This window comes from Sesamum indicum, linkage group LG9 (assembly GCF_026168435.1).
Source record: "Sesamum indicum cultivar Baizhima isolate 11 linkage group LG9, ASM2616843v1, whole genome shotgun sequence".
NCBI lineage: Eukaryota > Viridiplantae > Streptophyta > Magnoliopsida > Lamiales > Pedaliaceae > Sesamum > Sesamum indicum.
The window spans coordinates 3456426-3471974 of NC_142665.1; the positions used below are offsets into that span (position 1 = coordinate 3456426).

The 15549-nt window shown below is 37.5% G+C and overlaps 2 protein-coding genes across 3 annotated transcripts; one reads left to right on the plus strand and one right to left on the minus strand.

The window, feature by feature from the left end:
- Positions 1–1196: 1196 nt before the first annotated feature.
- Positions 1197–6152, plus strand: TOC75-III (translocon at the outer envelope membrane of chloroplasts 75-III). Its single transcript, XM_011091208.3, has 7 exons — positions 1197–2497; positions 2926–3147; positions 3235–3342; positions 3436–3627; positions 3848–4096; positions 5262–5516; positions 5776–6152. Exons 1-7 carry the CDS (start codon positions 1298–1300, stop codon positions 6013–6015), a joined length of 2466 nt encoding a protein of 821 aa, XP_011089510.1. The 5' UTR covers positions 1197–1297; the 3' UTR covers positions 6016–6152.
- A 2667-nt stretch (positions 6153–8819) lies between these two features.
- Positions 8820–14835, minus strand: LOC105170448 (uncharacterized). Of its 2 annotated transcripts, XM_011091209.3 has the most exons (5): positions 14378–14835; positions 12423–12594; positions 9711–9743; positions 9490–9584; positions 8820–9336 (listed from the first exon to the last, which is right to left on the minus strand). In XM_011091209.3, the coding sequence occupies exons 1-5, from the start codon at positions 14768–14770 to the stop codon at positions 9109–9111; spliced, it is 921 nt and encodes a 306-aa protein (XP_011089511.1). In that variant the 5' UTR covers positions 14771–14835; the 3' UTR covers positions 8820–9108. The 2 variants fall into 2 exon arrangements, with proteins under 2 accessions (XP_011089511.1, XP_011089512.1); XM_011091210.3 differs by lacking the exon at positions 9711–9743 and having other exon boundaries at positions 14378–14833.
- Between the last annotated feature and the right edge of the window lie 714 nt (positions 14836–15549).

The window sequence follows — 15549 nt, forward strand, 5'->3', positions numbered from 1 at the left end:
GGTCGACTCCAACTAATTAAGTCAGTGTTATCCACCTTCACATGTATTTGCTGCAGTCTTTGCCTTGCCAAAAGAGGTTATTAAATAGCTTGAGCAACGGAATAGGCAATTCCAGTGGAAGGGCTCGGCAGCGAATAGGGTTACCAAGGTCGTGGACAACTGTGTGCAAGAACATTTATTGTGGGGGGCTGGGCATTACCTCTATCCTCCCTCAGAACTAGGCTATGATGTGCAAGCACCTTCGGTTGTTGGTAACAAAGAACAGGTCTATATGGGTGCTACGTTATAGATTGAGGAACAAGTCCTTGCAGACAATTCACGGAAGGACTGGGACTTGAGGATGGAAGCAGTTATTGAAGTTTAGGGACAGATTTCAAGTAGGTCTCCAGTATTGAAGTTCTGGTTTTGGCTCGAGCCATGGGACCGAGATAGCGTTTTGTCAGCAAAATTTCCAGGAGGTCCCATGATCACAGGCCTCTAGGAATCGTGAAAATTGAGTGAGGTGACCCACTAGGATGATTGGAGATGGCAGACGTATTCATCTAGCAAAGTCCATGAGATCACCTCTAACCTCCCACCATTGCAAGGGCGTGACACAATCAGGTAGAGATCACTAGGAGGAAAGTATTCTATTGATGAGGGCATGAAGTTTTCTGCTGAGCAAACAACTCCAGTGTTGTGGCAATCGCTTATGACAGGAATTTTCAAGGTGGCAAGGGACGTTTTTATTTTGTAGTGGAGGGTCCAGGATAGGTTGTCAACATTAGACAAGATGTATATGGATGCAGAACTTGAACCAACATTATTGCTTGTGTGATGCAGGACATGAAATTGAGTCGCATAACCACCTCTTTTTTAATTGCATGTACGTATTGAACAAGATGTGAGAAGGTTACACACACAGTGAGGTTCAGTTTAAATGGACTGTTTCAGGTTGACCTCTCGCGGGGATCGCTAATTCTTGAGCAGAGCAGATGAGACAGAATAAGAGTTTACCTTATTCCTTTCAAATTATAAACATTATTACTGCTTGGAAGGGAGTGAGTTGGCTTGGCGCCACTGCTTACGCTTTTTTTATTATAAAATTAAAATAAATTTAAGCACATTACATCAAATTTGCAATGTTGCTAATAAAAAAGAAAATTATTAATTAAATTTTATATAGGTAGGAGCGTTACATTACATTAGGCAAAGGGGCAATCCGAAATCCCCACACACTTTATAAACCCCTTTTTTCCACTCCCAGTGTTTTTCTCTCGGTCTCACTGTCCCAAGTCTTATCATAACTCCGCCACCAATGTCGTCTTCCGCCGCTCCGGCGCATCTCCTACCCCTCACATCCTCTGCCGCCTCCCGCCGCCGCTGCTCCAAATCATCGGCCACCGCCTCTGTCTCCCGCCTCCACTCCCCGGAATCGATTGTTCAATCTAATCTCCCATCTGCCGCCCTCAGTTCCTCCCTTCAAAACCCTAAACCCTCGAAATCTCCACCTTTTCTTCTCAACTACCTAATTTCTCCCAAATCTCTTGGTCCCTCCGCTGCCTCCTGCATCCTATTCCACCTTGCCAAACCTGTCTTCTCCGGCAGCGGCTATATTTTTAACTTCGGCGGCGGCGGCGGCGGTGGCCAAGGTGGAGGTGGAGGTGGCGGTGGCGGAGGAGGAAGTGATGGAGGGGAAGGTGGTTGTTTCTGGACTCGCATTTTCTCTCCCGCGGCTATTGCTAAAGACGATGAGCCCCAACAAGAATGGGATTCCCATGGATTGCCGGCCAACATTGTGGTTCAGCTAAACAAGCTCAGCGGCTTCAAGAAATACAAAGTTTCTGAAATCTTGTTCCTTGATCGACGACGCGGCTCAACGGTTGGCACGGAAGACTCCTTCTTTGAGATGGTGTCTCTCCGGCCTGGGGGCATTTACACCAAGGCGCAGCTCCAGAAGGAGCTGGAAACCCTAGCCACCTGCGGAATGTTTGAGAAAGTGGATTTGGAGACAAAAACGAATCCGGATGGCACCATTAGTATAACCATTCCGTTCCTGGAGTCCACATGGCAGTCTGCTGATAGATTCAGATGTATTAACGTGGGATTGATGCCGCAATCCAAGCCTATTGAAATGGACCCTGATATGACTGAGAAGGAGAGATTGGAGTACTATAGGAGTCAGGAGAAGGATTACAGGAGGAGAATTGAGAGGTCAAGGCCATGTTTGTTGCCAATACCTGTGCAGAGGGAGATATTGCAGATGTTGAGGCAGCAGGGCAAGGTCAGTGCACGGTTGCTGCAGAGGATTAGGGATAGGGTGCAGCAGTGGTATCACGAGAATGGATATGCATGTGCACAAGTTGTGAATTTTGGCAATTTGAATACAAAGGAGGTGGTTTGTGAAGTGGTGGAGGGTGATATTACGCAGTTAGTGATTCAGTTCCAGGATAAACTTGGGAATATTTGCGAGGGGAATACACAGTTCCCTGTGATAAAGAGAGAATTGCCAAAGCAGGTTAGTTTTAACTGTTTTAGTTATACTCACATATATTGGATATTTTTGCAAATAATTAAGGGGCCTTGTGCACTGGTTTCCAAGTTACTAACTATCTGTCTGAGGAGTTACTGTCAATGTATCATATGAATTTCCCGGTTAACGGTTCTCGTTTTAATATGATGCACCATGTGAAAATGATATCTGCTCTCTGTTTGGAGTTATCTGTAATCATACATGAATATGACTTGTCTGTTTTATACTTCTATTTGGAAATTGAAAGTAATCAATGTAATTCTATTGCCCAATTGGTTACTGCCTCTGTTATCAGCGTAGTAGAATAATGATTTTAGTGTGGTTGAGTAGTCAAATTATTGTCTTCTTTTTCCAGATTTTATATCTGGTATGATTAGGATTACTTAATGATGTTGTTGTAACATTGTTTACAGCTTCGCCAAGGACAAGTTTTTAATATTGAGGCTGGGAAGCAAGCACTAAGAAATATAAATTCATTAGCCCTTTTCTCCAACATTGAGGTAAATCCACGTCCAGATGAGAAGAATGAGGGGGGCATTATTGTTGAGGTCAAGTTGAAGGAACTGGAACAGAAGTCTGCTGAAGTTAGTACAGAGTGGAGTATTGTTCCAGGTCGTGGTGGTCGTCCTACATTGGTAAAGAACGCAATCCTAAGTTTTTATTGAAGTTGTATAATTTGGTTGCTGAAAGTTTCTTTTTTGCTTGTAAAAAATGCTATTCAGGCTTCAATCCAACCAGGTGGAACTGTTTCTTTCGAGCATCGAAATATTAAAGGTTTGAATAGGTCACTTCTTGGTTCAGTGACCACCAGCAACTTCCTCAATCCGCAGGTGATTTACTTTTGATCTTCCTGAAGCTTCTTTTTAAGAATGAAGTACCATTTTGTCTATAGCACTTCTATATTCGTGTAAATGCATGTACAGGATGATCTTGCTTTCAAGTTAGAGTATGTCCATCCATATCTAGATGGCGTGTACAATCCTCGCAACCGTACCTTCCGTGCTAGCTGCTTCAATAGTAGAAAGCTAAGTCCAGTCTTCACCGGGGGACCTGGAATCGAAGAAGTTCCCCCTATCTGGGTTGACAGGGCTGGAGTTAAAGCCAATATTACGGAGGTATGCATGTTTTCCTTCTTGATGGTGTTACATATTTTACCTAAATTTTATTGAACCTGATAATTGGAACAAGTAATTCTTATATTGGTTCTGTTGTAAGTTGCTATTTTTTACTGATTCAAAAGAAAAGAAAGATTGGCTGATAGATATATGTCGTGCAAACTAAATATTTGGGTGTCAATAAGTCAAGGGTGGGAGTTAACTAATGTATTTCTTGCAGAATTTCACGCGCCAAAGCAAATTTACTTATGGACTTGTGATGGAGGAGATAACAACACGTGATGAAAGCAGTCATATTGCTGCAAATGGTCAAAGAGTGCTGCCAAGTGGTGGAGTCAGTGCAGATGGACCTCCCACGACCCTCAGTGGCACTGGAGTTGACCGTATGGCATTTCTGCAGGCAAATATAACTCGTGACAATACCAAATTCTTAAATGGGGCTATAGTTGGTGAGAGAAATGTATTCCAGGTGAGAAAATGGCGTTTGCTTCAGACTGAGTTCAAGTTGATATCTTCATAGCCCCTTTGTTATGTTTTATATCTGAACAATAAATTCCTTCAATTCTGTCCACCCCCAACTTGACAAAGAAGATACCAATTAGCATCTATTTTTTAAATTAGCTCCTCATGGAAGGTTTTAAGTACTCAAGATATATGATTTAGTTTTTTCTTGCTTCTCTTCATTTACTGGACATTGCTGATATATGACACTGCTAGTATGAGATTTAGTAAGTATCCCCAGGATTGAAGAGGTGATTTGCTCAAATGAGTTTGGGCAACCTGCATTACCTAGAATCGTGTTCTATCCAATAAAGCTTGTATGGGTTCTGCTTGGAACCAAACTGGCAGAATTAGAATGCTTTCTAAAATAAATTACTATGGTCTACCTTATGTGCATTATATGTTAGCTTCTGTTGCAGGTCAAATTTACAGCTAAGCAACATACTTCTATCAAGTAAAACTGGTTCATGCTTCAACTGGACATCAGATTGAAGCATAAACCAACCGGGTTCTATAATTTGTCTGAAGTGGAACCTCTAGTGAATTAGCCGAACTGAAGTAAATTAGTTTTCTGAATCTTGTCTGTTTCTCTTAGCTCTTGGTCCAAAATGTGCATTGCAGTTTCATTGTTATTTTAGGTCCATGTCATTTTTAGCTTCTTGCAACATTCTTAGCACTTTGAGTCAGTATTAGAAGTGTTATATAATTGCTGAATGTTTTAAGCCATTGAGTGGGAAACTCATTTTTCTGGTCTTTTTATCTTCTGATATTTTCTTCGCATTCTAGGTTGATCTTAATAGGTTTATCTTGTCTTCATTTTAATCAAGTTTTAGAAGGTGGAGTTGGAGACACAGAAGAATCAATTAATAGAGTTTTTAACATACTGATACAGCTTTCTTCTAATTGGCTCATATCTAAAGGATTCTAGGAGTAATTCCTTGTTTTCTTCAGGAATTGAATTTTCTGACCTTAGCTGACTAATTTAGCATCAAGAACCAGTTGGTATATCTTTATTTCATTAGAAAGTTGGTTATGTATCTTCACATCCTTTTTATCGACATAATATTTCTCATATATAATGGAGGTTACCGTAAACTTAGTTATTCTTTCATTTTTTTCTTAATCTTCTGCAGCTTGACCAAGGACTTGGAATTGGTAGCAAGTTTCCGTTCTTTAATCGCCATCAGTTAACGGTGACCCGATTTCTCCAGTTGAAGCAAGTGGAGGAAGGTGCTGGGAAGCCACCACCGCCGGTTCTAGTCCTCCATGGCCATTACGGTGGCTGTGTTGGGGACCTTCCCAGTTATGATGCCTTTACCCTGGGGGGACCTTATTCTGTCCGGGGTTATAACATGGGAGAGTTGGGAGCCGCAAGAAATATACTCGAGGTATGGTAATGCCACTTAATTCCAATTACATAATTTACTGTACCAATGAAAATAAAATAGTTCTTCTATTTGATCATAAGTAAAAATAACGCAATAAGATTACTTAGGTTATTCATTTGCTGAAACTTGGTTTTGCATCCAAAGTTTTACTATTTATCATTTTTCCTTGTGCTTTTAACTTGATTTACAATTTATCAGCATCTCATACAACGACTTCTCTTCAAGTCATTTGACATTTGATGCACATGATTCCATGTAGCTGGCTGCTGAGCTGCGGATACCAATAAGAAACACACACGTCTATGTGTTTGCGGAGCATGGGAATGACCTTGGGAGCTCAAAGGATGTCAAAGGAAACCCCACGGAGGTGTACAGGAGAATGGGTCATGGATCCTCATATGGTGCTGGGGTGAAGTTAGGATTGGTGCGAGCAGAGTATGCTGTTGATCAGAACTCGGGAACTGGTGCAATATTCTTCCGGTTTGGAGAAAGATTCTAAGAGGTGCCGTTCTCGGAATTTTCCCAAAATTTGAGTTGAGGCTATAGGTTCTCTTTCGGAAGTGTTCATGATTTTCTTAGATATTTTCACGACTCTGATTTTCGTTAAACTCGGTTATTATTTTTATTTTCAGTTTAGCATAACGTGTCATTTATGATTCATGTTATAGACTAAGTAATCAAACATTACTATTGCATTCGATAATGTAGGAGAGCATAATGGGTGTGGGCATGCTAAACCTCAACCTTTTCAGTGTGATCTATTGTTCAGGTTGCGGACCTTGTGATTTTTCCTATAAGGACTAACACTATACTATACTTTTCAAGTGATGCTGGAATCAACTATATACATCATCACATGTTATACGAATGTATTACAGGAAAAAGTTAGATTGGTGCTCAAGCGGAGTTGCAGCATATGGTTTTTAACTTCAAGACCATATTTGCTTGATAGTAAGAGAATAAAAGTTGAATCTAATGTGGAGATATATATGGTTGTAAGGATTTTCATTATCAGTAATTCGATTCAAGTATAATGTTTGAATGAGAGGACTTGTGACTTGTGAGCAAGGAGAAGCAGCGAATACTTTCCCAAATTTTTCGTATCTTATATGAGACAAAATAGTGAAATTTATGTTTGGATAAGTGGAGAAAAGTTATCTTTATTACATACATGTGTTTGCATAGATATATAGCTTACATAGTAAATATCATATAAAAATATTATATGGTTCAATTGTTCATTCTAATATATAATAATATAATAATAAACGTATAAGTAGATGTAAAAAATACATATATTTTATATCGATACTATTTAGTTAAGGTTGAGGGTTGTAGGTTAACTACATTGGTGTGCATTATATTTATGGTTCTTTCGTTCTTTCTTTTCTTTTTTCGTTTCTCTTTCCTCTACATGAAATTATAGTCTTTATCTTTTAAATTTCACAATGCTTTTTGCAAATGTATTATCAAATTCATGATAGTTATTACATTTATTTATTTAGTTTAAAAGAAAGTCACAGAACAACATTTATAACCAAAACTTAAATTTAACATATCATATTAATTTTATATAATTATATAAGTATTAAGCAAATTTTTGCTATATCTCGTACAAGTATTTAGTGTGACATAATCACTTGTATTCATAATTTTACACGGGAAATGCATGTGTATGTGTGTACTTATGTGTATGCACATGTGTTGTGTTTCTTCTCAAATCATAATATCTATGTATATGAACATGGGTTCATTTACACTTACACCTCTTTTAAAAATATAAAATTGTACTTTAAAAAAAAAACGAGTTAGAAATCCCACTTACACCACCTCCAAAATCCCTTATTTTGGATTTTATATAAGCCTTCATGTCATGTATGATGAGGATCATTTTGCTTTCAAACTGGAATCCTCACAATTACTGATAACTCTCAATCCCCTCTACCTTTTATTTCTAACACCTCAAATGCTGAATTCTGCACCAGCTTCTCATTCAGTTCACAACACACCTCTTTCTTCACCATCAGACCATCAACTACAACACCAAGACAACACCAGCTTGGTTAAGTACTCACTATATTTGTACTCCAACACACATCCTTTTTGGCCTCTTTGTCGTATTTACAGGAACCTTGAACCTTAAAGCCATTGGCTTGAAGTGGGTATTCAAACTAAAATTAAGGTCTGCCATAAAGCCCGCCTTGTAGCAAAGGGGTACAATCAAATCGATTGACGTGGATTTTTCTGAGTGCTTTTCTCTTGTTGCTAAGCCGTCATAGTTTGTTTATTTCTTGCTATTACATGTTAATAATGCCTTCTTATACGGGCACTTGGATGAGGAGGTCTACGTGGATCCTCATGAGGGATGCAAAACAGCTTGCCCTACCAGGTTTGTCCTAGTATGGCTTGAAGCGCTTCATGTCAATGGAACCAAGAATTCAACTTGAAACTTTCAGCCTTTGAATTTCATCAATCTGGCTGCGATCATTGCCTTTTCTCTAAGCATTCAGCTCAAATATCTTGGCTCTTATTGTTTCCATGGATGATGTTCTTCTCACTGGTCCCTCTGAGGAACTCAATCATGATATTACGCAACATCTTGATCCTCTTGGCACTACAACGCGAGTATCTTCTGGATATGTTGACTGACAAAGGTCTCCTCGAGGCCTCAAACTGGTTGCAGATGGTGGTGCCCTCTTTGCAGACCTGAATCTTACAGACGAGTCATGGACAGAGTGTTATTTTTGAACTTCACAAGAGTGTTATGTTTCTCATGGGGTTCAGCAACTAGTTCAATTTCTGAAACATCCCTGTCAGTTTCACTGGGATGCTGCCACTTATTTGCTCAGATATCTTAAGGGATGCCCATCAAAAGGTCTCACTTTTCCAGCCAACGATGACTTTTATCTCACTATTTATTTTGACACTGACTGGCCGACTGGGCCTCTTGTCATGACACTAGATGGTCTCCCACCGGCGGGTACTGTATTTTCCATGGGGTAACTCTAGTATCACGGAAAACAAAGACGCAATCCATTATATGGACATTATTTGCAGTGTTCATACTTTTGCACCTTATTTAATGTTTCTCGTTCTTTCTCATACTGCAGCTATAATGCCTGATTATAAAGAACACCGTCATGTGTGTTTCATGCTTCTCTATTAGCCATTCCTCATATATTGATCTAGTTGAGAGTCAGCCATTGCATGATTCACTCATGTCAATTTTGATTCTTCTCATTCTGTTATGGATTCTACGCCATATTTCTGAATTTGACACTATGGCGCTACTAAACCAATCACTCAAATAAGAAATTTATGTATTTATACTTGTTTGAAATCTCCTGAAGATATATTTAAGGTAAACACAACACCACCAAAATGATTAAAAAAGGTACAACTACGTGAAATCGTACACAGAAAAGAACTCTGCAACACCACTGCGATCCAGTAGCCCCTATGCTAGCAGGCTGCTCATGTGCAATATCAAGAGCTAACTGAACTTGAGATATCATTCCAAGTGAAGAGGGGCTGAAGCATTCACATATTCACATTTCCATCCTTACTTAAAGATTTCGAAGCTTGCTCTCACTTAGAGACCCAATTCCTTTTTTAATTGCGCAAGGGCTGCTTCAATCTCATCTATATTGTCATCAATGCTGCTCCCTTCATCAGCCTTCTTCTGATCAGCGGTTGCAGCTTCCTTTGTTCCATACGATGCATATCCCTTTGAAGATGTATCATCATTGTTTTCAACTGCCTCTGCATCCGTGATGTTCAGCTCTTTCTCTAAGAACTCAACAAACTCTTCTCCAATTTCCTGCCCAGTACCAGTGTAATGAAGAGACATCAGCATTAAACAGAGAAAAAGAAAGGATGACATAAGCTAATGTTTAGATTCAGTGGGAAAATGATACAGAGTCGGATTCAAAAGAACAACTCCAACTAACTGTTTCATATAGTAGCATCTCACCGCTAGTTCTTCCCACAAGCTCTTTGGCTTTCCTTGTGTAGCAGCATTTGTCTCCCAGTTGCGAAATTCTTCCTGAAGATCTCTGAAGAAGTCCTCTGCAGAAACAAAAATTTAATTTCAGCTTCTTAAAAAACTGAAATAAATGTAAGGCATCCAAAATTATTTAACACTGAGGTAAGGAAATTATCAGTCATTGTGGTCTCGCAGGAGGATATATCCACCTAGTGTTATTTGTACATCCCTCAAAAAATTACCTGCATCATTGAGGGGTTACTATAAGAAAATACAAAAGAAAAGCCTTATCTCCTCTAGAAGGTAAGACATACTGCTGAATGAGGCCATAATTCATATACATTAATCATATAAGAGCAACGAGAAAAGATTCGTAGCCTAAGTATCAAGCAACGTGTATGCAGCTGTTTATGCAATAACTGGGCAAGTCTAGGGTAGGACCACCACTGTATGCAGTTAATCAAACTTACATTTATTAATACTTTTACAAGTACCTTGAACTTAAGACTTGTTTCTGATTAACAGATATCAAGAAACTAAAGTTCATTCCATTATGACCACAACCAACTAAAATCAACACTTTAAGTCTTTTGGTCCTCTGTGACAAATTCTGTCAGCCCATTTTCCTTTTGCATTTGCTTTGATGGACCACAGTGAGAGTTACCGATGATGTACGTGTTCAAAGGAATTTGTAATGAATATAAATGCTTTAACTGTGTCCATACCTGCCTTATTTACATATGAAATCAATATGAAGGTGTACAGAACAAATAGTTATTAGCATGAAACCAGATCTATGTATAATATATCCAAGCAAATGTCATGAACGCAACTTTCACGGCCCAATGGAATCTATTTAACCACCTAGGACAATATATCTTTCTCAAATCTGAATCAATATAGTTGCCTATCTTTATCCAAAGTTTCAAAATATGTCTAGAATCTACGATAAACTCAAATAAGAAAACTAAAATCATGTCTATATATTTTTCTATTAATAATAATTATCCACTACTTTAAATTTTTAGTTTTGAATTATTGAAAGGGATTATTCCTATTTCTAGTTATACTATAACAGAAGGTTTTCCCATGCCAATGATAAAATTTTGCATGTGTGCATCAGCAAGTTTTATTTTTAATTTGCTAGTAAAATAGTTCTTCTAACTTTGAGGTCAAAATAATACAATAGCATTTCTTACTCAACCCCTTTGGGAACTGAAAAATATACGCATATTGACAGACACAAGTTGACAAAGGCAAGCAGCAAAACAACCATTCATAACAGTATACGTCGTAGAAATTTATTATTGTGCTATCTGTCTTTCTCTGGTATGGTTCGAATAGCGATTAAACCAAGACATGTGTAAGATTATATGGAACTATTATGTCAATGCAATAACCTAAAAATAGCATGACCCTAGGAATTATGCCCAGTTACTTCGAGTTTCTTACCCAAGCAACTAAAATACAAGTAATACTCAAACTTCTCCTTTCCAAAGACATCTAACAAATGATTAATGGAAAATAAAGAACACAGACATCCCAACCCCTTCTATTTTCCTTTTTCCTTATAAAAGCATTCTTCTGATAAAATGTGCACCTTCGACTGTAGAGTGTAAAAGTGGCTGGCAGTTCTAAGGACTCAAGTATTCTCAGTTCTCATGCCTAAGAATGGTTGTTGCATGAACTTTACATAGCGTGACAAATTGCTACTCAATTACACAATTTCTCTTGCTTCCCTCTTCTACAATTACCGAAACCAACTAATGAGTGAAAATCTGCTTCATTAACATAATGAGTCCATGATTAATGATCATTGGGTTTTGAATTGCTCACACCAAATAGATATTATTGATTGGACATGCATACAAGAAAGCAAGACAGATGGCAGCTTTGTTCAATCAAAATTAAAGGTGAGATTGGCATATTAGTGTGCGTAGTGTGTCAATATGGACATAACTGCACTCACTATATAATATAAAACACCAAATTTTATTTATTACCTGTTGATAAGTAAACTTAAGTTTTTTGCCATTTGGAAGAGTCTATCCTCCTGCATCCTCATATTAAGACAGCAAAAGTTTGAGCCAAAAGAAAATAATGGTATGATTCAGTGTTTTTAAACAATTCAAAATCTTAAAGTATGTTAATGCATTTGAAACATTATTTTGCTTCATTCTGGAAACATAATTCGTAATAGATGTTACGACATTTGAAATTTTAGATTTCTTCAATCCAAAAGCAAAATTCCTAATAGATGTTACTGCATTTGAAATTTTATTTTGCTTCATTTTGTGAGCATCACATGCTCTACTCTCACCTTTTCAATTGGTTTTCAACTGGCTTTTCATAATATAAAAGTAGTCATCATATTTATTCACCATATATAGTCTTGACCTTTACAAATGCTAACCATACAGGTGACATCTCAAGAGATTGCTTGTTGGAACTAACAAAACTTAGGAGCACTTGTACATAGATGCAAAGAGTTAACCAAATAAGAATTTACATCCAAAGACATACTCGGTAAACGTTCTAGATGTACTTAGTAAAATAAAGCAAAGGGAAGTTTTGACATCAGCCTTGCAGTGGCATTAGTCTTTGGCCACATTGACATCTAAGCATAAAGTGCCACTGCAGTCTGTCTTCCTGCATCAAGCACTGGCAATAACCCTTGGATCTAGTCATTCTTCCATTATTAGGAAAATGCCTAAATATCACCAAAGGACGTCAACTTTGAAGTAGAACAATTAACCATAAAGGTATAGACAAAAATATGCACACAGTTTCTCCCATAAAGTGTGGCATAATGCTTTCTAAATCTACTAATGTAATAGTACTTTCCTTGATAAAACCAATTAACAAAAATAAAGATGTCGAAAGACAGACATAGAAGTGGGTTTCACAAGCAAGTGTTTTACCAAAGCCATAGAACTCTTCTCCAGCTTCTCTAGTATTTGTCTTGTAACTTCCAGTTGCAGAATAAGAAAAATCAGATCCCTGATTCCCAGAATCATATCTCCCTCTCGATTTAGAGTTCAGCAGTGTATTATATGCTTGCTTAATCCTCATAAATTTTTCCTGAGCACCAGCCTGTATGACAAATAAAAATGAGCTCGAATAACAAAGTTATTGCAAGTAGCTGACTTCCAAAACATAGCATCTGCAACAAAGTGAAGACAAAGCAAGATGTACGACACAGTAACAGAGATAGCTGCTAGACAATGAAAGCTACCTTCTCTGTATGATATACATGTCATACATACAAGTTTATTCTTATCATCAGCCTTGCTCACACTAGCACATGGCATATTGATGTGAGTGGAAATTCATTTGGCCGGACTAGATAGAGAAGGATCCTAATGGATAAGACAATACATGGTAGACCAACAGTACAGCTAACAAAATGGTTAATTACAGGTAGCAAGCTCAGAAACAAAACTGCCACCACCTCAGCTTTCCACGTCTCTCAACATCATAGTGGTTATCAACTATTTTTCTTTACTCTGTCCGTTTCGTATATTTTTTTATCCCTCGGATAAAACATTCGATTAACATGAAATTCATGTTTAAGAATTTATAGGCATATAGCATCAAGAACTCAAAAGTGCAATATCTCGCAAAATTAATCTTGAATAGATATGTTGTTAGCAAAGAAAAGTTAAAACAGCTGCTTACGTCCAAATAAAGTATTGACAGTCAGGTGAAGAAAATTTAGTTGTTTTAAGGGGTTGATTTTCATTGAAGATACAATTAGATATGATAAGTAAATTTATCACAGACTACAAGAAAAGTACAAGTATCGAGAGCCATTTTCCATCAGCAGGTTTTGGAAGGAGAGTGAGTTGGTGAAAGAGTAGGAGGTGGTTGGGGAGGAAGTGGCAGGGTATCTAGGTTACCAAAATAATTCCATGAGGGATGCAAGATGCAACAGTGACTCGGAATATTTTAGAAGAATCTTGAGGAGACAATAATCTTCCTACCATGAGAATAACTCATCTCCTTATCCACGGAGTTGCTTTCTAACTGTTCATGTGGGTAGGGACATGGGATGACTCTGCTTATGCCTGCTTTGGTAATTAAGATATGATGGCAAGGATCTGATCTCAGGTAAGCCAGGGTATTATTGCAAGATTCTCAAATGAAGCCAGGATATAAATTAATAAAATGATATTCAGCTAAAAATTAAAGGAGCAAGGCCTACTATAAGATAAACAGTGATGCCAACTGGTGATTTGGACAGATCTTGACAGTGCCAAAAGAATATGAATTTGAATAAGCATTCACCCATTGATTTGATTTCGCATCTAGTACCATTTCTTCAGAACTTGGTGGAAGTTTTCCAGGGTCATCTTCATCAGAATTCTTTTTATTCTCTCGCTGTGGTACCAGCTGCTTTCCACACAGTTTGATAGACAACAGTTGTTGTATGCTTGCAGCAACATAACTACAGTAGGTGCTTCAAATGAGTTTTCCCCACATTCAAACTTAGTTAACTTTTTACATACCATGCTTGGGCATGGAAAATGCATTGTTATCCTCTTTGAAATTAGAGGACATCAATCTTGTTTACAGTAATGCTTTTCTTATAGTTTAAGAAGTAAATTAGACTAGGTTGGATTATCTCGTCTATGTCTTTGTCCTCCTCAATCATCTCGCATAAGTAAATTCTAGTTATACAATTACATATTGCAGAAAAAGATTATAATCTACACTAATCGAAGAAGGATCTATTCAAGACACAAAATGCAAATAACTTGAATAAAAGGAGTGTCTGCGCCCCCAAAATAGAATTTGAAAAGAAAATTGACAGCTTTAAAGTTAAATTCACGAGTCACAGCACGAAATAATGTTAGATGATAACTAGGACAGCTACCTCTTTGTTTACATCAGGATGATACTTAAGAGCAAGTCTTCGATAAGCCCTTTTGATATCTTTGGTGGAAGCAGAAGGCGACACCCCCAGAACTTCGTATGGGGACTCCCTCCTACTCGCTGTAACCTGGCAACGTCTAAAATTTCCTATCTTCTTCTTGCGGTAGTGATAATATCTTCTGTAACTGTGTAAAAAGGCGTGAGCTGTGCACACGGACCGTTCGATCTTATGCCCATACCCGATTCTGCAAAGGGTTGCTGAAGAAGTCGATTTTAGTGAGGGAAAGGGAAATGAATTTAGGGGTAAAGTTGATGGTGATGTCAAAGAATGGGCAAATCCATGCATGTTCTTGAATTCATGCGTGTTGGTGTTGTGGGTTTTTGGCAATGACATGGATTTGCTGTTTAGGTGCCTGGGGCTGGAAGTTAACGGTTGGAATTGTTTCCGACTTGTATGAGTTGTTTCTTCACCATTTTACATTTTTTATTTTCAGAATAATTTTACTTTTGGTTGGTAAGTTAGTCATTAAATTATATTTGGTACTTGTATTTTCAGCTTATCAACTTTGATCCTCAATTTTTTTTAAAAATTATCAAAATTAGTCTTAATTATCTAAATTTAGCGGAGGGACATTTTAGCAACTAAAGGTGTGGACAAACTTTTATTATTTTAAAAGAATTTGAGGATAAAAATTGATAAAATCGGAACATGAGGTATCAAGAATGATTTAATAACTAATTTAGATGGATCAAAACTATGTCCTCTCCTGCTGTAATTACATATAATTTTTGTATAGTTTGAAAAATTATATTCAAGCTTAAATGCATAACTCCCTATACTTTAAAAAGTCTGCTAAAAACACCCATTTATTTTAAAAATAGGCAAAAACATCCCTATTTGTTTTCTTAAATATAGTTCAATCGTTCATCTCCGTTAGATCTAACTAACAGCGTTAACTTTTTTTATAAAGTGACCATTATACTCTTACTTGATGCGTGCGATTTTAGCACAGGGCCAAAGTTTTTTAATCTTAATCTTGAATTTGGGCTAATTGAGTGAAGACTCTTGAGAAAGAGAACCTATAAAACAACACATTAGCACTCTGATGCTTAAATTAGTCCTGAATTTAAGAATAAGTAAATACAAAAGTAAATTATGACAAAAAATTGTGA